Source organism: Amblyraja radiata, chromosome 16 (assembly GCF_010909765.2).
Source record: "Amblyraja radiata isolate CabotCenter1 chromosome 16, sAmbRad1.1.pri, whole genome shotgun sequence".
In the NCBI taxonomy this organism is placed as follows: domain Eukaryota; kingdom Metazoa; phylum Chordata; class Chondrichthyes; order Rajiformes; family Rajidae; genus Amblyraja; species Amblyraja radiata.
This window is the reverse complement of record NC_045971.1, coordinates 18,779,997-18,805,792: the sequence shown is the minus strand read 5'-3', so window position 1 is coordinate 18,805,792 and position 25,796 is coordinate 18,779,997. Positions and strand designations below refer to the sequence as shown.

The 25,796-nt window shown below is 40.3% G+C and overlaps 1 protein-coding gene across 2 annotated transcripts; it reads right to left on the bottom strand.

The window, feature by feature from the left end:
* LOC116982014 lies at nucleotides 1-25,796 on the bottom strand. 2 transcript variants are annotated; one of them, XM_033035280.1, is made up of 12 exons: nucleotides 25,568-25,796; nucleotides 21,344-21,453; nucleotides 20,631-20,745; nucleotides 16,190-16,308; nucleotides 14,409-14,451; nucleotides 14,077-14,195; nucleotides 10,096-10,189; nucleotides 7,709-7,821; nucleotides 4,726-4,825; nucleotides 2,892-3,010; nucleotides 1,818-1,923; nucleotides 1-194 (listed from the first exon to the last, which is right to left on the bottom strand). In XM_033035280.1, the coding sequence occupies exons 2-12, from the start codon at nucleotides 21,415-21,417 to the stop codon at nucleotides 138-140; spliced, it is 1,059 nt and encodes a 352-aa protein (XP_032891171.1). In that variant the 5' UTR covers nucleotides 21,418-21,453; nucleotides 25,568-25,796; the 3' UTR covers nucleotides 1-137. The 2 variants fall into 2 exon arrangements, with proteins under 2 accessions (XP_032891171.1, XP_032891172.1); XM_033035281.1 differs by lacking the exons at nucleotides 20,631-20,745; nucleotides 25,568-25,796 and having other exon boundaries at nucleotides 21,344-21,451.

Genomic DNA, 25,796 nt, shown 5'->3' with positions numbered 1-25,796 from the left:
TCACAACAGTGAACAGTTTTATTAACTGTAATTTAATTGCCGCATACACAAAGAGGCCACCATGATCAACACAGCACACTTCAAATAACAGATGGTAATGAACTTCAGCTTCTTATCAAATCCTTAACATTGACCTTTTAGTTGCTAGTTTTCTTGCTGTTTGAGGAGACAGGGGGTAATTTCTGGTTGATGTCCTGAAAAACAATATTTGGCTGGGTTAATAAGAAAACCCCACTTGTACAAGTAAAGTGCAGATCAAGTTGGGGACAAACACTGGGGCGGGAGTTGTTACTTGGACTTTCACAATCACAATAATATTTTATTAGCCAAGTATGTTTTGCAACATCCGGGTCCAGGTGTGAAGATGATGGTTCATTGGTCTTTGCATAGCAAGGTCTAACTGGCAGCAAGTCATAGGAGGCCCAGTATGGAGGCCACACCCCAAAACACCTCCCAGCAGGCTTTCAGTAAACATAGAAAGTCTGAAAGAACAGCACAGGAACAGGCCCTTCAGCCCATAATGTCTGTGCCCTACAATGTCTGGGGCAGAGTTTCATCAAATCTGTGGATTATTTCAAAAGCTTTTAGATGCCTCTTACATTCAGGAACTTAAAAAAAACTATTGTAACACCAGGTGGCACCACCAGCAGTGGCTGGCCTTGCCCACAGTCTGTCTGTCCTTTCTTCTTTTTGTTATTTTTAGTATGTGTTAAAAGCATGTTTTAGTGTTCCTTGGTTTGTTTTATGAGGGTGTGGGGGTTGGGAGAAACTTTTTTTCAATCTCTTACCTAGACGGAGTTGTGATTTTTTCCCCATATCATCTCTCCGTTACCCACTGCGGCCTAACATCGAGGAGTTGGGGCCTTTCCTGGAGACCGGTGGGCGCTCTAAGCCGCAGGAGTCTGCGGGACTTTAACATCGCGGAGCTTGCGATCCCTTTGCCAGGGATCGAAGCTCCAACTGCGGGGCCCGTGGACTTTAACATTGTGAAGCCCGCGGTCTCTGGTAAGAAGAGGCCGACTCGGGAGCTCCATGTTGTGGAGAGTTTTAACTGCCCCGACGCGAGAGTTTCGATCACCCCGACGGGGACTTCGATCGTCGGCTGTGGGGGCTTTCATCGCCCTGACCGCGGCAGAACAAGAGGAAGGAGATTGAATTTCATTGCTGTCCATCATAGTGAGGAATGTGGAATCTACTGTGATGGATGTCTATGTTAACTTTTATGTGGTTGTGTGTCTTGTTTCAAATTTCACTGTACCTTAATTGGTACACGTGACAATAAACTGACCTTGAAACCTAATAGAAAAAAAATTGCTGAAAAAATACTTCTTTGAAGAACTAGTTAAATTAATTATATACTCAAAAATATTTATAAATGATTAAATGCATTAAATGTAAATAAACAAAGTAAACACATTTAATATGCTCCCTTGAGTGAAGATTGTACTCAGTGGTACATGTGCATAACTCCATGGCCTACAGAAGCCTAATCTCTTACTTAGATCTTCACTAGCTAAAAACATCTGTGAGATTCCCAACACGCTTTTTTCTCCTGTGCATTGTGCACTGAATAGCACTACAATGTGTACATCAGGGGGAGAGAGAAGAAAGCTTAGCCATGATATGACCACGCTTGTTATACAGCATGTTTTACTGGTTTATAACAGGCAACACCAAGGTTCATAACATGCACCAAATAACCGGCTGAGAGACTGAACGTGTCCGAGTAAACGCAGTTAACAAGCTGCTGCCGAGAAGATACAGGAGGAAAAAAACGCATATAGCGAGCTGAACAAACTACAAGAGACTGTCCCTACCCTCCAGCTCTCATTCTGGTCCTTTGTGCTATATCTTTGTCCACTCATTCCACCCTTATTCTTGGAAATCTTTGGGAATTCAGTTAATCCTTGGTTGGATTCATACCTAAAAGAAAGGAATTGTATAGTTTAATTTACAGATCAATAATGCCAAGAGTGCACACTCCAGATCAATAGCAATATTTTCATTTTTAAGATTCGTTCTACAAATATTTATGACTTACTGTGATTAATTATACAATGGGATGCTTCTGTTCAAAGAGCCATTAGAGTCATACAACATGAAACAGGCCCTTCATCTCAACTTGTCCATGCCGGCTTAGATGCCCATCTAAGCTAGTTCAATTTGCCCATGTCTGACTCATATTCTTCTAATCCTTTTTTCCCCCCATTTACCTGTCCAAATATCTTTTAAATGTTGTTATTGCACCTGCCTCACCTACTTCCTATGGCAGTGCATTCTAAATATGCATCAACCTCTCTGTGAAAATGTTGACCCCCAGATTCCTATGAAATCTTTCCCCGTTCACCATAAACCTATGCCCTACAGTTCTTGACTCCCCAATCCAGGGAGAAAGACATGGTGTATTCAGTGTACCTATTCCCCTTCATCAATGAGTGGGTTTTATTTTTGGTTAATGTGTTTGAATGCATCAGGCACAATGCAAAACATTAAGTTGCCATAAAAGGATTAAGTTCTAAATGCACAAATACCCAGAGTGCTGTCAATAACAAGAGAAAAACGAGTAAAAGTGTAGTTGCTCAGAATTTGTTTCTGCGGAGAAAGAGTGAAGTATTGTGGTTTGACAAAGTATAATGGTCATAATCACTTAAAAAATATATATATTTCTTAGCATGGCTTAGTCCTGCCTACTTGAGAATGGTGAATAAATGCTGGCCAATATTACAGCCACATCACATATATGAATGAATTGAAACTGCATATTATATGGCAGTAAATCGATTTTCTTAATAAAACTACTTAAACTTTCAAACTACTAATGAATTGAACATATATTGTGTATATTTCTATTAATTGGATACAAATTCGCAAAATATAAAACAACATCCTACTTTTTTTTCTCAAAGTCCTTCCAACTGAGACCACCCGGTGGCGGAGCCATTATCTTAGCTAGTCGTTCTAGCATGGCAAGATTAGCGACTTCAATGCTATTTCGCCCCACCGGAACCTCCTGTGAAAGTAAACATTGTTCAGTGAGTAAGTGAATATTCATGTGGAAATTTCTATAAAATAATTAGCCCATTCATCGCCAACTACAATCTTCTATGGACTAATGAAAGGCCTGGATAGAGTGGGCGTGGAGAGGGTGTCTCCACTAGTAGGAGAGTTAAGAACCAGAGGTCATTGCCTCAGAATTAAAGGACGTTCCTTTGGGAAGGAGATGAAGAAAAAATTATTTAGTCAGACGATAGTGAATCTGTGGAACTCATTGCCACAGAAGGCTGTGAAGGTCAAGTCAATGGATATTTTTAAGGCAGAGATAGATTCTTGATTAGTATCGATGTCAGGGGTTATGGGGAGAAGGCAGGAGAATGGAGCTAAGACGGAAAGATAGATCAGCAATGATTGAATGGTGGAGTAAACTTGATGGTCTGAATGGCCTAATTCTGGTCCTATCACTTATGAACTGTGTCTTCGGTTATAGTCATAGAGTGATGCAGTGCGGAAACAGGCCCTTCGGCCCAACTTGCCCACACAGGCCAACACTGTCCCATCGGTCATGGTGGCATAGCGGTAGAGTTGCTGCCTTACAGCGAATGCAGTGCAGGAAACCTGGGTTCGATCCCGTTTACAGGTGCTGTCTGTACGGAGTTTGTACGTTCTCCCCGTGACCTGCGTGGGTTTTCTCCGAGATCTTCGGTTTCCTCCCTAACTCCAAAGACGTACAGGTATGTAGGTTAATTGGCTTGGTAAATGTAAAAATTGTCCATAGTGGGTAGATAATGGTGTTCATGTGCGGGGATCGCTGGTCAGCGTGGACCAAGTGGGTCGAAAGGGCCTCTTTCCGCGCTGTATCTCTAATCTAAAAACTAGTCCCACTTCCCTGCGCTTGGTCCATCCATATCCCTCAAAACCTGTCCTATCCATGTACCTGTCTAACTGTTTCTTAAACGATGGAATTGAAGGGTCTCGACCCGAAACGTCGCCAATTCCTTCTCTCCATAGAAGCTGCCTCACCCGCTGAGTAACAGCATTTTGTGTCTACCCCAGCTTCAACTATCTCCTCTGGCAGCTTGTTCCATACACCCACCACCCTTTGTGCGAAAAAGTGACCCCACGGATTCCTATTAAATCTTTTCCATTTCACCTTGAACCTATGTCCTCTGGTCCTCGATTCCCCTACTCTGGGCTAGAGACTTGTGCATCTACCCGATCTATTCTTCTCATGATTTTGTACACCTCCATAAGATAGCCCCTCATCCTCCTGATGCACGACTGACTTCGATGTTGCACTATTATGTTTACCTATTATTGCTATTGTTAATCTATTGTATTATTTATTATTATAAATTCATCCATGTGTTATGGCATTAATGAGCCTGTTAAGCTGCAGCAAGTAAGAATTTAATTGATCCTTTGCTGGTTCATATTAAAATTAAACACTCTTGACTCTTGATCATGGAATCAGGGAACATGAGTTCTCTTGACTACTGATCATGGAATCAGGGAACATGATAATGGAAAGACAGGAAGATCTCGTGAAAAAGAAGCAGGCTATGTTCAAAACATTAGCATGAAAATCCACGTTAATTATTTACTGACAGGGTAAACACCAAATAGAGGGGACTGTGTTTGGTACTGCAATACCACATTCACGACTCAGATATGAATTGCATTCATTGCAACAATCAAACATTTGTTTCAGTTTGCAAAGGGCTTCCTTACCTTGAGTTTCATCTCCCTTGTGCGGTTGTTGGTCTGGCATATTGCACCCTTACTTGCTGAAATTTTGGGCATCTTGGAAACATATTTAGGCGTACTCAAACTAGAATAGAAATGACCTTCAGTTAACAATAAAAATATTGAAATTAGTCACTTCGTTATGCAGTAATGGCATATGCTTCAATGATGTACCTACAGGGAATAAAGAAAACAGACCACTGATTGGGAACTCTTTTTCCTAAATTGAAGTTACTTCAGAGAAATGGCCAACACATTGTTCTTTACCAGAAAGTTTATAGTTTCATTTGCTAATGATTAAATACCTTGTATTTTACAACTTTTTTAATTAATTATAATCAATTCTGCACACATGGGAAAAAATCATTAAACTGCAATATCAAAAATAAATTATCTAAACATTCTAAAATATTTCCCAATAGTTCCATCCAACAAATTATTCAGATATCCAAGAAAATAATAATTTATTTCACTTAATGAAGAACATTTGAATCTCCACTCCATAAGATTCCACTTCTGACTTTTTTTCCCAATTAGAACCATAACTACTTTGCACATCTTGAAGCAACAACTAAATATGAAGGAGAGCTATTTTTGTATTGGCAGATCCTCAAATGGTTCCAGTAACAGATCATCGTTGCATAAATTTACCAATAAATGTCATTATTCCATCTCCTGCTGCCACCAAAGTATGCCCTCAATCTAGTCCTGACGTTCTATATTTTGCTCTATACTCAAATAAACAAAAACATTTTGGGTTGACATTTCTAAACGTTAGTTCCATGTTATCCCACTTTCGCATCCTACACACTAGGGGCAATTTACAAAAACCAATTAAACTACGTTGGCATGTCTTTGTGGTGTGGGAGGAAATTGGAGCACCCGGAGAAAACCTAAGTGGTCACATTGAGAACGTACAAACGCCTTACAGACAGCACCCGTCGTCATGATCAAATCTGAGTCTCTGGCGCTGCAAGGCTGCAGTTCTACTGCTGTGTCGCTGTGCTGCCATATCTCTTTCAACCAATTGAAGGAGTAGGCCCCTGATGCTATATGTATTCCCAATTCACTACCCAGATCATCACAGGTAATCACCCATCCTTTTTAAAATTGATTTTACTCTCCTCCCACCCACAAATTCCCAGAAACACAACACTGGCCTTGTTTTCTCTTCCACCCTCCTTACCACCTCAATGCAGTGCTCTGATATCTACAACCATAGCTCAATCCCTCACTTGCCTACACCTCCAGTGATATCACCACAGTGTGCGGTAGTGATGCCTCTCTGCAAGTCCACCCCATATCCCATTATTCTGTCTCCTTTATCACAGGTCAAGCTCTTTTAAAGCAGTGAGCGATGGCCATCATGGCCTTTCATAGAGACTAAAAATAAAACTTGACAAAATGTGTTGTTTCTTTTGGAATTTGTATTTGTTGGTTGTAATACGAGAATTTTGCCCGAACAGTCCGTGCCCCATAGCGCTGTGGCCGGTAGCGCTATATTTAAAGCCCATAACGCGGTGGCCGATAGTGCTATATTTAAACTCCATAGCGCTGCACCCGACAGCGCTTTGCGTGCCAAGCCAGTTGCATTGTGTATTGCTTTACACGCCAAGACTGCGGCTGACAGGAGGGGGGGGTGGGGGGCTCGCTCGGATGCAGTCCCCTGAATATTGGTTGTAGTTTGAATTTGGGAGCGGCGCTATTGGCCAGGACTTACCGTGGTTATTTCAATGGCTGATTTCTGCCTTTATAAAGGCAAGCTAGCTAAGTAGTTAATGTACGAGAGGGGTTCACCGACGGGCTGAGTCGCGATCAGTGCCGTGGACGGAGGCAGTGAGAGAGGGAGGTGTGCTGCTGTAAAACGGACCCAATAAATCTGATTTGTAACTAAACAGACGAGTGAGCCTTTTTCTGCTCAACTAGTCAGATCCTTGAACCTGTTCCCTTGTAACATTTTATTCATTTATTTCTTGCATAAATTCCAAAAGTACAAATTTTATGCTGTATCTAAAATGTTTTCGCTGGAGACTTGTGAATTATGTAAGAGCAAATATCCTTTACCTGAGCAAACTATCTCTGTTCCTTGGTGAGTAAACGTTTTGATACATTTCCTGTTTGGCATATTTTTGCAATGTTGAATATGTAAATTATCATATTAAATGCGTTGTGGATTCTTATGATTCTTTGAAATGTCTTTTGAATTGCCGCCTTTATCATTTAGGCACAACTTTTGCAACTGTAATTTACTATGTCAAATAACAGGAAAAGTTTAGGGAAGAATTACTTATTTTATATCACCTTTGCTCGAGGGCTTGAGTTATAGAGAGAGATCGCATAGACTGGGACTTTTTTCTTGTAGGTGGCTGAAGAGTGACCTTATTGAGAGGTACAAGATCATGAGGGGCTTGGATAATATGCAGGTTCACAGTCTTTTACCCAAGGTAGAGGATTCTAAAACTAGACGCCGTAGGATGAAGGTAATCTAAGAAGGACCTCAGGGACAACCTTTTCACTCTGATGCTAGCTAGTCTGTATCTAGAATGGGCTATCAGAGGAAGCTATAGAAGCAGATATAATTATGACTTTTAAAAGACATTTGTACAGATATAAGGATATAAGTGTGTGCCTAGGGTCTGAAGGGAGTAATTGGACAGATTTTCTTTTTTTGCATCTAGGCTTTGCAAAGAGCAACAGAATGGACGATCGTAGCAGGAACAATACAAACGATTCCGATGCTGATAAAATGATAATCATGGTGAAATTGAATTTATTTCAAATGATGGAGATAAAAATTTCCAACACTTTCTAAATTAAGATAAATCATTTTTAGTAAGCAACATACATAACAAGATGGTTGTCACTCTCTTAACACACCAGCATTTGTTCTTTTATATTCTAAAACTTAAAGATCATGCACAGTGCAAACTAATTTAGCAGGAGCACCACAAAGGCCAACTTTCCCTACCTTTTTAGATCATAGTTGCCCCAGGTGGAACCACCAGGTTTTGGAGCCATTATTGTGGCCAGTTTTTCTAGGATGTTGATATTTTCTGCTTCAATTTCGGCAAAGTCCTTTGCCTGTGAAAATCCATGCACAAACATTGGCATATGGAGTGAAGGTACAGCATCGTAATCATCAAGGCCAAAGTTTTCTTTCCCTGATCAGGGACACATCTTTCTGTGGTTTTCAACCACTCCACCCATCTACAATATCTCAGCTCCGCTCCTAAGTGCGGACTGGACTTTGGAAAGAGTCGCTAAAACCCAGCGAATCTTGCATGCAGTCTCGGTAGACTATTTCTGTACGCGTTGTTAATAAAAGATTGGACTTGGGTATGGTAATATATTACTGAACTGTATGCAAAAAAAAATGTCAGTGTGCATTTGCACATGTGGCAATAAAGCACCATGGACCAATAATCATTGAATACACAGGAGACTGCACGACTGCAAGGCCTCATTCCATGTTGTGAGGACATAGGAGAAAAATAAAATATAAAAATACATCCTATGCTCTGTTAGATTTTTAGAACTATTGTGTGTTAACCAGGTATTGATTGACTGTTAATCATCACCTATGCCCATAGTGGTGCCTATCAATCACCAATCACAAACTGCAGCAGCCCCGGTCAAATGGCACATTCTACAGCTTGGTTCCCAGACCAGGAGCTTCTGGTGATACAGTAAGATTATAATCTCTGTAACAAAATTCAAAAATAATTGATATAATGGCAGCAAAGTGACACCAATGCGCCACCATTGTTAGAGCTGCTGCATCACAGTGCCAGCGACCAAGGTGTTCGTTTCTGCCTTCGGGTGTTGTTCCTGTGGAATTTGCACGTTCTCCCTGTGACTGCGCGGGTTTCATCCGATGTTCCGGTTTCCTCCTACATCTCAAAGACATTTAGACTTGTAGGTTTAATGGCCTGTGTAAATTGCCCCTAGTGTGTAGGGAGTGGATGAGAAAGTGTGATAACATAGAACTAGTGTGAACTGGTGATCGATGGTCGAACTAGACTGGATGGATGAAAGGGCCTCTGTTTCTATGCCACATCTTTCAATTCAATCAAATTCAATGTTACATGAATGGCAATGGCATTGGGAGCACTGAATAATACGGCAATCGGCCAAAATGTTTACGATGAGAAGGTTTGTCATTGTTTCTTTGAAACTACTAGATATTTTGGCTACATAACAATAGGTATGTTGCAAAACTTACCTTCAGCGGCGCTGCAGTTCTGTCGATGCCCGTGTGCGCGTCTTTGGCGCCTTTGAGAGGGGGGCGGGTTTAAAACGCGATTTTCTCTAGGCTGTTGAAATCGATGTTGTTCAGCCTACTTAGTTGCTGACAAAAAATCGCTGCGAAATTCATTCGCTGCAGGTATTTTTAAACTAAATTGGGTTAATTAATTGTTATAGTAGATTAAAAATCATCCTCTAAAGCTGTGAACCCCGACAACGGGATGGATCTCATGTAGGGGACAAGGCAAGGTAGGTTGTTTATTTTTACATTAAAAAGGGCTTCTTAAGATCCCTTTATACAAAATCTTATGTTGCGAGTAGCTGACTTGGGGGCCCATTCAATCCCGCAGTATCTTTCATGCCGACATGGGGTACAAATTCACCTCAATGGCAGCGTTCTAAACCAGCGCGTTCCACAGAATCCCACTGGCAAGCTGATTTAAATGGCCATTAATTTACAGCAATTGAACACTAAATCCCTTCCATTTGGCCTATAAATTAATGTCAATGAGATTTAAAAATCATGTTTTATTGTGAATTCTTGTGTGAATGTTCTTTGGACACTTAGGCTATTTAAAAATGTTAATCTTTCCTTAAGAAATGGATAGATGTTTAGATCTAGTAATTGAATTTTGGAATTAGCTACAATTGGGTAACTAACTAATTATATGCTTTAATTTCCGGTCATCCAAGTAAGATTGTTTAATATTTGTTTCAGAATGCTTCAATCTATAATAACTGAAAATTTCTTTCAGTTCTCTTAATTTTTAATAAAGTTATGGGCTTTAGACTGTCCTCGATCACAGCTTTTGTGTTAAGTCAATGGAAAAGAAATAGGGAACAAGATGCTAATTTCCGAGTATCAAAATGGCCATAACTTTTTAATACTGAAGATATGAAAGTGAATTAGGTGTCAAATTAAACTTCTTTTTATGCTTTATCTAATGGGGTAAATTGCAGACTTGATTTTTTTAATCTCAAAATTTTGTGACATTGCTAATAAAAAAGAATCTATATTTCCAGTACCTACACACAAATGGTTTAAAACCATGAAAATTCCACATAAACTCTTGGCCCTAGAAAGGTGGAAGCTATCAGTTGCCTGTTCACCTTCTGTTCCTTTGGGACTGGTTTTCTGGACATCACACTTCTGGGCTCCTGTGAAATCAGCGGCAGCTTGTCCTGTGCTGGTTTACCGCTCCATCTGAAAGAAATCAGAAATTCAGTCAAACAGTTCCATTACTGAAGTGACAGCGTAGGTTATAGCTGTTTTCTTGAAGGAAATTATTTTGATTTTTTTTCAACAAAGATGAAGAACATAATTCTATATACATTAGTAAACTTCATTAATATATAGCTATTTTTTATTCAATAACATAATTTATCTTTTCATTTACGCGAGGGGGGAAATATATAACAAAATTATGCATCAAACTTGGGCAATAAATAATAGACCAGAATTGCTGGGCTGGAGAGTCACGCTATTAGAATGATGGATTAATATCGGGTGCCATTAATCAGCCATTTTACCAAGTAAAGAATCTTGACTGAAACTCCTGGATGATTTGGATCCCTCTGTTAACCCCCTTGCTATGAGCTGAACAAGATGACTGAAAAGCTGATGACTCTTTCTTGTTAACTATTTGTTGGAACTTCTAAGCCCTGGCCATTCACATGACTTGCAACATTCATGGGAACACCACAAATTTGCCTCCAAGTCCCTAAAAGCTTTTGGAAATATTAATGCTCTGATTGTTGAAATTATTAATGCTCTGAAGTGAAATCCATTTGTCAATATTATAAAAGACTGATAAACCCAGAACATCTCTCGTGAAAACACCTTTGTGTGGTATTAGTCAATCTCTCAAATAAAAATGTTTTCTATAACGTTTCTTTTCTCATTATTCATTTTTGGAATCTGGGCGGTCAGCATTTACTGTTGTTTCCTAAATTTATTTGAGAATATGGAGGTGAGCTGCCACTTTCTTGAGTTGCTGCAGTCTTCTGGTGAAGTAACACCCACAGCACAGCAAGGTCAAAAGTTCCAGCATCTAGACCCAGCAATGATAAAGACAATACATTTCCAATTCAGGATATGTGACTTGGAAGGGAACCTGCAAGTAGTGATGTTCCCATGCATGCGTTGACCTTCATGGTTGTGGTCATAGAAACATAGAAACATAGAAATTAGGTGCAGGAGTAGGCCATTCGGCTCTTCGAGCCTGCAACGCCATTCAATATGATCATGGCTGATCATCCAACTCAGTATCCCGTACCTGCCTTCTCTCCATACCCTCTGTCCCCTTAGCCACAAGGGCCACATCTAACTCCCTCTTAAATATAGCCAATTAACTGGCCTCAACTACCCTCTGTGGCAGAGAGTTCCAGAGATTCACCACTCTCTGTGTGAAAAAGGTTTTTCTCATCTCGGTTTTAAAGGATTTCCCCCTTATCCTTAAGCTGTGACCCCTTGTCCTGGACTTCCCCAACATCGGGAACAATCTTCCTGCGTCTAGCCTGTCCAACCCCTTAAGAATTTTGTAAGTTTCTATAAGATCCCCTCTCAATCTCCTAAATTCTAGAGAGTATAAACCAAGTCTATCCAGTCTTTCTTCATAAGACAGTCCTGACATCCCAGGAATCAGTCTGGTGAACCTTCTCTGCACTCCCTCTATGGCAATAATGTCGGTCCTCAGATTTGGAGACCAAAACTGTATGCAATACTCCAGGGGTGGTCTCACCAAGACCCTGTACAACTGCAGTAGAACCTCCCTGCTCCTATACTCAAATCCTTTTGCTATGAAAGCTAACATACCATTCGCTTTCTTCACTGCCTGCTGCACCTGCATGCCTACTTTCAATGACTGGTGTACAATGACACCCAGGTCTCGCTGCATCTCCCCTTTTCCTAATCGGCCACCATTTAGATAATAGTCTGCTTTCCTGTTTTTGCCACCAAAATGGATAACCTCACATTTATCCACATTATACTGCATCTGCCAAACATTTGCCCACTCACCCAGCCTATCCAAGTCACCTTGCAGTCTCCTAGCATCCTCCTCACAGCTAACACTGCCCCCCATCTTAGTGTCATCCGCAAACTTGGAGATATTGCCTTCAATTCCCTCATCCAGATCATTAATATATATTGTAAATAGCTGGGGTCCCAGCACTGAGCCTTGCGGTACCCCACTAGTCACTGCCCGCCATTGTGAAAAGGACCCGTTTACTCCTACTCTTTGCTTCCTGTTTGCCAGCCAGTTCTCTATTCACATCAATACTGAACCCCCAATGCCGTGTGCTTCGAGTCATAGATTTGCGAGTTGCTGGGTGTAGTGACCTTAATGAGCGACTGTAGATAGTACACTTTGTAGCCAATATACACAGGTGGTTGAGAGAATCAAGCAGGCTAAATAGAGTCATAAAGTTTTACAACGTGGAAACAAGTCTTTTGGGCCAACTTGCCCACACCAGCCAACGTGTCCCATCTATATGTTCCACCTGCCTGCGCTTGGCCCATATCCCTCTAAACTGGTCCTATCCATGTACCTGTCTAACTGTTTCTTAAATGTTGCAATAGTATCTCAACTACCTCCTCTGGCAGCTCATTCCATATGAAAGAGTTAATACACAAACTTTATCACATACACCCACCACCCTTTGTGTTAATATTTTCCTGCATGATGTCAAATTTCTTATGACCCTTCTTCAGACTGATCAGCTCATCAACTCAGACGAGGGTGGGAATTCCAGACTGATCAATCTGAAGAAGGATCCCAACCCAAAATATTATCTGTCCAATTCCCTCCACAGATGCTGCCTGACTAAGTTCCTCCAACAGTTTTGTTTTTTGCTCAGGTTTCCAGTGTTTATGGTTTCCCGCAACTAGGACAATAAACAAATGTATTGTACAAGACCAGCAGCATACAGTATTCCACACCAACCATCTTTCCATTTGCTTTCTGATCATGGAACAAGGATAGGGAGGGCATGGATTTCCTTCAACTTCAGGAGATATATTCGCTCAGATATTATCAGGAATACAACCCTCCATTTTCAAGGGTCAAGTGTCAAGACTGTTTAAATGTCATATGTAATGACAATGGTACAATAAATTATTACTTGCAGCAGCCTGACAGGCCTGTAAATACAATACACACAGATAATATAGAATCATTGTTTATCATTCAATAAATTAGTCTACATGCAGTGTAGTTTACATTACCTTGGTCTTCTTTTCTTCCTTCATGCCAAATAATTTTATCCCAATTAGTAGCACACAATGATATCTTATGTACAGTCATTCATCAGACTTCTTCAGATTACAATTCCCTAGTTCACAATGGTGCAGTGACTGATTTTATAAGGTCCTGACTCGAAACATCATCTGTTCATTCCCTCCACAGATATTGCCTGCTGTGTTCCTCCAGCGTTTTGTGTTTAGCTCAGGATCTCGTCATCGGCTGTTTCTTGTGTCTACATTTAACCTTAGATGAGCAATGCAATTCTAGACCCTGTGTGCAGTAGAATAGCTGGTGCATCACTCAGATGGTTGTAAAGGATAACATTTTCAGTAAAAGCAAGTAACTGGGGTAGAATGCCAGATGCAGGACTATCCTCAGGGTCTGTGATTTTATTGCTCAAGGGGAACGCAAGCTAAAGCAATCTGATCAATTTAGAACAAAATTGTCATTCAAATAAGAAATAGGATTGCCTGAGAACTTGAGAATTAGATGTGAGCACCAATATGGATGAGAGATCAGAGATCTGGATAATTCTTGAATTCTTTATGCTGAGGTAATGGTACAATACTGATAATCATCGTGGCAGACTGATTGATGTAGAGGTTCTCGAATTCTGGTGAGTTCATGAATAACACCGGTTTTCGCAACTAAGTACAGTTAAAATTAGATGGAAAAAAATGCTTACAGAGCTACTTTCGCCAGAAGGACCGCAACAGTTCAAGAAAGCAGCTCACCCCCACCTGCTGGCCATCCCCGGGACCCCCCCCCCCCCCCCCAGTTCCTGGTAATGAAAAATAAAAAGTACAAGATTTAATAAAAGTATTTAAACACAAACCAAACGACCTACTTGCTTTTCTTATAGTCATTCCAGCTAGGTCCGCCTGGTTGAGGAGCCATTATCGTCGCCAATTTCTCCAGCATTGCAAGGTTTTCATTTTCAATGTGTAAACGCTCGTACTCACGTTGCTGCAATCATAAGTGGAGCAAATAACAATTGTATATTTGACAAATGGAATTAGAAACTGACACACCAAATAATTTCCTACCCAGAGCTATCCTTCCTAAACTCCCTGAAAGCAGCAACACAAGTAGATAAGAGTGGTAAAGAAGGCATTTAGCATCCTTGCCTTCATTGCTTTGGAGTATAAGAGTCAGAATATTAAATTATGCACATCCTACCTGCTTCTTCAGTTTCATTTCTTCACGATCAGTTTTTGTTGGCCTTTAAAGTTATACAAACAACCAAATTAAAAGAAGTGTACTTAATATCTGTATTAGTCTGCATTCTGAGTTTAGGATTCTCTGCCAGGAAACCTCAAAAGAAGTTTAGTTTACTACCAGCACAACCAGTCAATTGAATATACAAATAAACATTGAGCAAAGCTGAAAGTATTTCACTGAGGTCAATTCAATGGGTGCCATATATTTCACTTAGCATCTCAGTTGGTGTAGGTGTGTTGAAGTCTGGAAGTTGGATCAGCACACTTTGGGCCTTTGACCAACACCACAAAAGAAAAGCCTGAAGAATGCTCGACCCGAAACGTCACCCATTCCTTTTATCCAGAGATGCTGCCTGTCCCGCTGAGTTACTCCAGCATTTTGTGTCTCCCACAAAAGAAAAGCCTGATCCAAAAACAAGTCACCAATGAGGGTATGATCTTCCCTTAGATGTATAGGCTAAATTGAATAGGATGCGCTCTGTTTTAATGCATACAGACTGCCGACGTGCTCCTGAGCAAGGGGCAGCATGGTGGTGCAGCGAAAGAGTTGCTGCCTTACTGCGCCAGAGACCTGAGTTTGATCCTGACTTTGGGTGCTGTCTGTATACAGTTTGTACGTTCTCCTGTGACTGCCCAGGTTTTCTCCGGGTGCTCCGGTTTCCTTCCCTATTCCAAAAACATAGGTTTGTAGGATAATTGTATTCGGTAAAAATTGTAAATTGTCACTAGTGTTGGATAGTGCTACTGTACAGGGTGATTGCTCGGTGGGCAGAAGGTCAGGCAGCATCTCTGGTGGACTTGGATAGGTGACATTTTGAGTCTGGATGCTTTTCAGACTGATTGTAGTAGGGGGGAGAAAGCTGGGAAAGAGTGAGGGGGGGGGGGGGAGAGAAAAAATCCTGGCAAGTGATAGGTTATTTATCCATGTCCTCATCAATGCTAACATAGTGAAGGACTGCAATTCTTGAGGAGAGTATAGCATTTACCCACATTCATTCATGCTCAATGAACTCTGTGAGACTAGAGTTCCTGAAAAGGTGTAGGTTCTGGGGCAATGGAGAAGTCATTGACCTGAATTATTCATTCTGGTTCACATTCCATTGACAGTTCCACACAGAGAACATGCAAACTCCATGAAAATATCAAAGACCAGAAGGCATATCTTTAAGATGTGAGGATGAAAGTTTAAAGGAGTTATTCAGGGCAGGATTTTTTTTTTACACAGAGGGTGGCGGGTGCCTGGAACGTGCTGCCAGGGGTGGTGATGGAACCAGATACGATAGTGGTGTTTAAGAGGCTTTTAGATCGTCCTATGTATATGCAGGGAATAGAAATATCTGAATCACATGCAAGCAGATAGATTGGTTTATCTTGACTTTATGGTTGGCACAGACATTGTGCCTGAAGGGCCTGTTCATGTGCTGTACAATCATCTGTTGTAAAATAAAATATTTTTTCAGCAATAATACTTATCTAATCACTCTCAGCAAGCACACCCTCGAGAAATTTAAAACCAGAAGTTGGAAACACTGAAAACAGTGAATTTTCAAAATATTAAACTGGTTAGATATTATCTGCAGACTTTTAACATCTAATTGAAAATAACATCTAAACAAACATCTAACATAGAACACTAGTGTGGACCCAGTGGGCTGGTTTTCATGCTGTATCTCTAAACTAATCTAAATTAAACCAAACTAACCAAGTACTGCTAGATTAAAAAGGCAAATTACATCCTACCTTCTCAAACTATAAGCACTCGAAACAAGTGCACCTCCTGGCGGGTTCATTACTCTAGCAATCCTTTCCAATAAGCAGATATTGTCCCTTTCAATGGTTTGACGGGTTCTTGCATCATCCTATTAAAATCCAAAAGTAAATAACTGAAATGAGAATCAACATGTCAAATTGCCTTTATTCTTCATGAAACAATCTGAGGCATTGCCACAGAAATATTTTTGCCCACTTTTGAAAGCTTCTTCCATGTTTTCCTGCCATGATTTACTAGCCAGATTAAGAAAGTGACATCCAAAATACCTCAGATGCTGGAAATCTGACATTAAAACAGGTAAAACTTTAGTAACTCAGCAGCCAACAGCGTTAGTAGATAGAGAATCAGCGATAGGTCGATCACCTTTCATTCAAACAAGGAAATGTAATAAGTTTTAATCTGCAGAGAAAGTAGGTCAGAGCAGGGAGAATAAAGGAAAGATCTGTGATATAGTGGAGATACTGAATGATAGGAAGACAGGAAGAAATAACTTTGGTGGGGCAAGAGCAGGTTGAAGCAATAGGGCTGCCAGAGCTGTCCTGCTTTGGGAAAGAGATAGAAGCATTCAATTCTGTTCCTCTCTCCTTTGCTGGTACTTCAGATTTCCTGAATATCTTCTTTATAACTCCAACAAAACTTTGACCACCCTCTTTCAACTGACACCATAACTGCTTGTGTCACTCACTCTCTCATGGGTTCCGCCCTATTGCAGGCAGTCTCTTTGCTTCCCTCCAACCTTCCTTCCTGTTCCCGCAACACAAAACTTGCTTCATCTCAAACATTTTAATGTCCTGGGATATTATATAGACAATAGACAATAGGCACAGGAGTAGGCCATTCGGCCCTTTGAGCTAGCACCGCCATTCAATGTGATCATGGCTGATCATCCCCAATCAGTACCCCGTTCCTGCCTTCTCCCCATATCCCCTGACTCCGCTATCTTTAAGAGCCTTATCTAGCTCTCTCTTGAAAGTATCCAGAGAACTGGCCTCCACTGCCCTATGAGGCAGAGAATTCCACAGACTCACAACTCTCTGTGAGAAAAAGTGTTTCCTCATCTCCGTTCTAAATGGCTTAGCCCTTATTCTTAAACTGTGGCTCCCGGTTCTGGACTCCCCCAACATCGGGAACATGTTTCCTGACTCTTGTGTGTCCAAACCCTTAACAATCTTATATGTTTCAATAAGATACCCTCTCATCCTTCTAAACTCCAGAGTGTACAAGCTCAGCTGCTCCATTCTCTCAGCATAAGACAGTCCCGCCATCCCGGGAATTAACCTTGTAAACCTACGCTGCACTCCCTCAATAGCAAGAATGTCCTTCCTCAAATTAGGGGACCAAAACTGCACACAATACTCCATGTGTGGTCTCACTAGGGCTCTGTACAACTGCAGAAGGACCTCTTTGCTCCTATACCCGACTCCTCACTATAAAGGCCAACATGCCATTTGCATTCTTCACTGCCTGCTGTACGTACCTGCATGCTTACTTTCATAGACTGATGAACAAGTACCCCCAGATCCAGTTGTACTTCCCCTTTTCCCAACTTGATGCCATTTAGATAGTAATCTGCCTTCCTGTTTTTGTTACCAAAGTGGATAACCTCACATTTATCCACATTCAACTTCATCTGCCATGCATCTGCCCACTCCCCCAACCTGTCCAAGTCACCCTGCATTCTCATAGCATCCTCCTCACAGTTCACACTGCCATCAAGTTTTATGTCATCTGCAAACTTGCTAATATTACTTTGAATCCCTTCATCCAAATCATTGATGTATATTGTAAATCAAGTTCAAGTTCAAGTTCAAGTTCAAGTTAGTTTATTGTCATGTGTCCCTGTATAGGACAATGAAATTCTTGCTTTGCTTAAGCACACAGAAAATAGTAGGCATTTACTACAAAACAGATAAATGTGTCCATATACCATGATATAAATATATACACACATGAATAAATAAACTGATAGTGCAAATAACAGAAAGTGGTTGGTAATAATCAGAGTTTTGTCCGAGCCAGGTTTAATAGCCTGATGGCTGAGGGGAAGTAACTATTCCTGAACCTGGTTGTTGCAGTCTTCAGGCTCCTGTACCTTCTACCTGAAGGTAGCAGGGAGATGAGTGTGTGGCCCGGATGGTGTGGGTCTTTCATGATACTGCCAGCCTTTTTGAGGCAGCGACTGCGATAGATCCCCTCGATGGAAGGAAGGTCAGAGCCGATGATGGACTGGGCAGTGTTTACTACTTTTTGTAGTCTTTTCCTTTCCAGGGCGCTCAAATTGCCGAACCAAGCCACGATGCAACCGGTCAGCATGCTCTCGACTGTGCACCTGTAGAAATTAGAGAGAGTCTTCCTTGACAATCCGACTCTCCGTAATCTTCTCAGGAAGTAGAGGCGCTGATGTGCTTTTTTGATGATTGCATTAGTGTTCTCGGACCAGGAAAGATCTTCAGAGATGTGCACGCCCAGGAATTTGAAGCTCTTGACCCTTTCAACCATCGACCCGTTGATATAAATGGGGCTGTGGGTCCCCCTCCTACTCCTTCCAAAGTCCACAATCAGTTCCTTGGTTTTGCTGGTGTTGAGGGCCAGGTTATTGCGCTGGCACCATATGGACAGTTGCTCGATCTCTCTTCTGTACTCTGACTCATCCCCATCAGTGATACGCCCCACAATAGTGGTGTCGTCAGCGAACTTGATGATGGAGTTCGCACTGTGGTTCGCTACGCAGTCATGGGCTGAATGGAATAAGTATTTCAGGCCATGCAGAAATACCCTAGGTGCGCCCTCCCTGAGAAATTAGAGAACCACTGGATTTATTCAATAATCTGGACGCTTTCAAGGATAATTTACTAATGCTATCCAATAAAGTGCAGCAACAGGCTGTTTTCATAACTGCGGTCCCAGCACCGAGCCTTGCGGTACCCCATTAGTCACTGCCTGCCATTATGAAAGGGACCCGTTAATCCCTATTCTTTGTTTCCTGCTCCCTACCAATTTTCTATCCATGTCAGCACTCTACCCCAATACCATGTGGCCTAATTTTGCCCACTAATGTCCTATGTGGGACCTTATCAAATGCTTTCTGAAAGTCCAGGTACACTACATCCACTGACTCTCCCTTGTCTATTTTCCTAGTTACAACCTCAAATAATTCCAGAAGATTAGACAAGCATGATTTCCCCTTCGTAAATCCATGCTGACTCGGACCGATCCTGTTACTGCTATCCAAATGTGTGGCTATTTCATCTTTTATAATTGACTCCAGCATCTACCCCACCACCGATGTCAGGCTAACTGGTCTATAATTCCGTTTTCTCTCTCCTGCCTTTCTTAAAAAGTGTGATAACGTTAGCTACCCTCCAATCCACAGGAACTGAACCTGAGTCTATAGACCATTGGAAAATTATCACCAATGCATCCACGATTTCTAGAGCCACTTCCTTAAGTACCCTGGGATGCAGACAATCAGGCCCTGGGGATTTATCAGCCTTCAGTCCCATCAGTCTATCCAACACCATTTCCTGCCTAAAGTGCTTTTCCTTCAGTTCCTCCGTCACCCCAGATCCTCTGGCCACCACTATATCAGGATATTAACCCTGTTTCTCTCCCCACGTATGCTTCCTCAATGTGTACTGAGTATTTCCAGCCATGTCTGTGTTTATAATGGAATAAGTATTTCAGGCCATGCAGAAATACCCTAGGTGCGCCCTCCCTGAGAAATTAGAGAACCACTGGATTTATTCAATAATCTGGACGCTTTCAAGGATAATTTACTAATGCTATCCAATAAAGTGCAGCAACAGGCTGTTTTCATGTAATGTCATAAATATTAAACATCTTTCACTTTGCACTACCTATCGTCCATGGGTTAGATTTAATTGCATTTATTTAAGGTATATCTGATCTGTTTAGGTAGCATGCAAAGTAAGGCTTTTCACTGCTCCTTGTACATAGAAACATAGAAAAATGTGACAATAATAAATAAACCTAAACCAATAGAGGGTCGCATTTCGGCTCAAACTCCAATAAAATCTCCAATGGGCTATCATTCTCGTGTATTCACCATCTTTGAAAAATATCAAATGCATATGTCTAGAAATGCCCAGAGCAAATCATGCCCCTGGATTATAACACCCATGGAAAATGAGATAAAGCAATAAATATAATCCACTTCAAAATAGGATCTGGTAGAAATCTCTAAATTCCATCCAATACAAGCACAAATTGATTTGTAAACCTGTAGTATTTAAAATGATTTTATTTATTCTTTTCACAAGATATCCTTATTTCTCATGTACCAAAGATCCTGATAATGGTCTGCAGAGCAAAACAAAATGTACGATATTTCATCTGGAGGGGCAATTTACAAGAAGTCAATTTGCTTTAAGTGGTTGAAGTAAATCCTACCTGAAGCTTTTGGTTATATGTTCCCTGATTCCTGCCTGTGCCTCTTTTCTGAGAAACAATCTGATTAGATGAAGAACGTCTTTGCACTGTGTTCTGGTGTCTGCCCTTCTTCGAACTATAAGAAATGAGTTACCTGGTCAAACAGTTCAAGAAATAACAGTACAGTACTGTGATAGTCCATCTCACAGAATAGTACACTATTAATTACACGAAACATGGAGCAAAATATGCAATAAATGTCTGGTCACGAGAAACCTATTCAGGAGAAAATATCTTCTGTGCATGACATGTGGCAAAACTGTTAAGACAATCGTAACATTTACTTATGATTGCTCATCATATAGCATATGGTGAATACTATCTACTCAAGTAGAGAAAAGCACTTGATGTCTGCGATTGAAGGAGGATCCACCTTACATAATAAAAAAATATACTGTTCTAACTTTACAAAGGGCACAAATCTGAAGTGCCAGGAAAATATATTTACTCCTCTATTATTTGAATTATGTTACGGGAATATTGGATTCAGACGAAGTAATTAATGTAACTTATAAGTGAACAACTTCTAAGATCTTACTGGTCTGACCTCTCTCTTTCTAAGACATTCCACTTGTATGGCATAAACCAGATGTGCCTGATTATTGACACATTCATATATTAAACGTTTGATAAATGGATCTCTAGACAGAAGAAAATGAATACAAATATTCTACCTTCTTGGCCAACTGCTTGTCCTGCTCGATGTCTCTTCCTGGGAGGCTGATTTTGCAGCTGATCTTTCTGCCATGGCAGTATTGTCTTTTGCAGATTCATAGACTTCCCTCTGGCATGAAAAAATAAATATAATCATTTCCAGGAATGCTATTTATTTGTTAAAGCTATACCAAAGTTAAGGGACTCCAGTGCAGAGGAATTCAAGGGTTTTTTACATTTCAGGTTGAGACCCTCCTTCAGAGTCTGCAGAAGGGTCCTCACACAAAACATTGTCTGTCCATTCCCTCCACAGATGCTTGACCCACTGAGTTCTTCCAACATTTCGCATTGTGGTCAAGATGCCAGTATCTGTAGTTCGTCGTGTCTCCAAAGTTGTTTTGATTTTTTTAAATATATCCTGTGCCAAATATCAAAGGCCCACACCGCCCTGGCCACACTCTCATCTCGCTGCTCCGTCCGGAAGAAGGTATGGGAGCCCGATAACCACGACATCTGGGTTAAAAACAGGTTCTTCCCAGCAACCGTCACGATCTAGAACACTTTCTTGATTAGTACGGTGTCAGGGGTTATGGGGAGAAGGCAGGAGAAGGGAAAGATAGATCAGCTATGATTGAATGGCAGAGTAGACTTGATGGGCCGAATGGTCTAATTCAGCTCCTATAACTTATGAACAACACATTAACCACTACTTACGCAACTATAATGTTTGGACTTTGCTTTTCGTTGTACTTCAGGCTTTGGTTTTGCACTATGTAGAAGTAATTATTGCATTGATTATTGTATGTTGTATTAATAACCCTGTTAAACTGCAGCAAGTAAGAATTGTATTGTTCTGTTGCCAGTGCATATGGCAATTTGATTGACTCCTGACTGATTGCACGTAGTAAAGAGCAGTAAACTATTCTTCTTTGATATAGCAATTTTAAAATTATTACCTGAGAAATCAGTCGACCTAAGCTTAATTTTGCACTTTTTTTTAACAGCATTTCCTTCAAAGTGGCGAACAACAGTATCATGGTGCAAGCTGTGTTGCATCTGATCTGCTAATGTCTTTTCTTCCATTGAACCAAAAGCAGTGGCCCTGGAATCTAATTGTTCTAGAGGGTCAGACTGTTGTCATCCACTCTCAGTATTCAAAATTATGGCACTATGATGACCTATCCTCCAACATGTTTCTTAGTCCACTGAATTGCTACCCAGGTGGAAAATGTGGATTTGGGGATACTGTGAATGACAGTAACGGCAAAAGCATGTACGATTCCATCCCTGCTTATTGCAAGCATTTCTGAACTGTTGCATATCAGCCAGTCATCAGCCGATACTTGTTCAGAAAATGTGGTTCATTGATTAAGTGGATTTTCTAAGACCCAGAGCTGATCCATAATCGTCATCCATGACCATCTATAGTAACTTCCCTAAACAAGGCACCAGTCATCAACCAGTCACTAGAGGATGTAGCAGAACACATGGAGGCACATGGTATAACAGAATGTAAATGCGTCGTTGTCATTTGTGTGTATTTTTGTCAGGTTGAATGCACTAGTTTTTAATGTTGAGTTAGTGGTGTCTCATTTATAGTAATTGAAATCAAACAAGAACATGATCAGCAAAATAGAGGAAATTGTTCACCGAGTAACATGGTGGAATGGAGAATTGGGATTTTCTTTATTGAAACAATCTGATTATTCGTTTCCTAATCACTGACAGAAAAGGGTGCCCAACATTAACCCATCACCACCCCATCTGTTAGCATTGCTTAAGCAAGCATTATTGTAAAAAAACAAGTGCTGGAGCAACTCAGATCAGGCCGAAAGGGGTCCTGACCTGAAAAATCATCTGCCCATTCCCTCCACAGGTCAGAATCATACAGCGTGGAAACAGGCCCGTCCGCACAACTTGCCCACCCCGACCAACGTGTCCCATTTACACTAGTCCTACCAACTTACACTTGACCAATAATCTTCCAAACCTATCCTATCAATGTATGTCCAAATGTCTCTTAAATGTAACCCCCTCAACTTCCTTGACACTATCTGACCTGTTGAGTTCCTCCAGCACTGTGTTTTGTTCTAAGTTATAGCATCTACTGTTTCTTGCATCACTAAGCAAAGGTTGTTGGCAGGTTTTGGAGTTCAGAACCCACAACACATTTCTAAGTCCTTCTGAAAGGCATCTCCTAAGCAATCCAGGTAAAGGTGAGGTCAGGTTTGCACAATGACACCATGAAACCAGGATGGTTTTACTTCAACATCATGGTCCTCAGTGTGATATAGGTGTCAGGTATCAAAAAATGATCATTTGTAACCGCGTAAGCACCTTTGTTTTGGCTTAGTGATTCAAAAAAAGAGGACAATGCAGTCTGTCAGAGTAGGAATCAATCACATTTGACACGTCATAATCTTTTTAAATTGGTTGTAAATCAGCTTGATGTTCAAAAAGAGAAATCCTAACCCATCGTTTAAACCATCAATCATAGACAAATCATTTATACAATGGGAAAGAATGGGAATCAAAACGCTCGAAGATCTGTATGAATTGGGAAAATTACTATCATTTCAACAACTACAACTGAAATATAATTTGAAAAATAACCAATATTTTAAATATCTTCAAATTCGTGATTATCTGAAAAAATACACAAAAGACTATCATAATATGCCTTCCGACATTGGATGAAGCAATGAAGACAAAGGCGGAATCAGCTAATCTAATATCGTACTTATATAATATCATTTTAAACATAGAAATACCCACAACAGATGGAATTAGAAGAGACTGGGAACAAGAATTAGCTATAAAAATTTCAAAAGAGAGCTGGGATAATCATTTACTACAGGTGCATAAATGTTCGATCAACGTACGACATACGCTCATCCAATTCAAAACATTACATAGACTATATTATTCAAAAACTAAATTAAATAAAATCTTTCCTAATGTTTCACCAATCTGTGATAAATGTCTGTGTCAAGAAGCTACCATAGCGCATTCTTTTGTTTTTTGTACAAAAATCCAAAAATTCTGGTATGGAATATTTGATATTTTTTCAAAATTAATTAAAATAAAACTGGTACCAAAACCAGAATGGATCATTTTTGGAATATCGGAAGGTATCCCTGAATTAAACGTGTATCAGAAGAATTTATTCAATTACGGGCTAATAATGGGAAAAAGCTCATACTTAAATTCTGGAAAAATGCGCCCACACCAACAATAAAAATGTGGACATCAAATATGTTTGAAACATTACATCTGGAAGAGATGAGATTCCTCTTAGCAGGTAAAGCAGACCAATTCCAAAAGATGTGGTCTATGTTTATTACAAGCATGAGGTGCAATAGTAATTTTAAAAATAAATAAATAAATAAATGGTATCATGACCTGGCAATGGGAGGTAAAACAACAAAAACAGACTTGGTTGGTAGTCCCCTTTCTGCGGAGTTTAATGTTATAATAGAGCGATTGTTCCTACTTTCTTTTTCTTTCTTTTCTAGGGTCTACTTTCTTACTTTACTTCCTTCTCTAACTTCTTTTCTAAGGGGCTTTCTTTTCCCAACACTCTCTTGCACTTCACGACTCTTGCGCACTTTCTTTACTTTCCTTACTTCTATCTTTTTCTTAAAGCTCAAAAAAACAAAGCGGTACAAAAAATGTATTAAGATATATGTGTTGTGTATTATTGTAATTTACCGTACTTCTAATAAAAATAATTAAAAAAATAAATTTAAAAAAAAGAGAAATCCATTTCACCTTTGTCTATTTCTGGACTCTCATATGAACCTCATATGAAGGTACTGTAGGAGGAATTTATGGTTACATTTGTCTTTGGGAATCCTACAACCCGAGAAACCACGCAAAATGTAGCAGCGACCACTTGTACTCAGGGAAGAGGTCAAATTACTTTTCCCGTAGTATAGAGCCACATTCTTCCCATAACTATTTTGTACCCACGTTTGATACCTTGCTGAATGATTCAAGCACCAGATTGATTCAATACCCCAACTTTGATGCTGACCAAAAACTAACCTCTCCAAATGATTTAGAGCCAAATATTGAAAATAGCCTTGTATGTGCTGCCCACAATAGGCAAGACACATTCAAACAATTACTATCCCTTAACTGCTCATAATAAAATGATAGATGTGTGATCAACAGCATTGGAGAGTGCAAGCCCTCAAATAGATAGTTGGCCCCTTGTGCACCAAATGTTTTAACTTGGGTACCTTTCAATTTCTTGTCCTTGTTTTTCCAATATAGATTTATCTGGATAGGGTGTATTGGCAGATGACACCATTTATGGAGGTGTGACAAACTGTAAGCAGAAAAAAAAGTAATAGGCAGCAGAATGCTAGATATATCTTGGCAGAAAGAACAAAGAGAGTAAATAGAGACTATCTTGCATATTTCTAAAGAGTGTGCAGTGGCCTGTATATATGAAGTCTTTGAAGATGA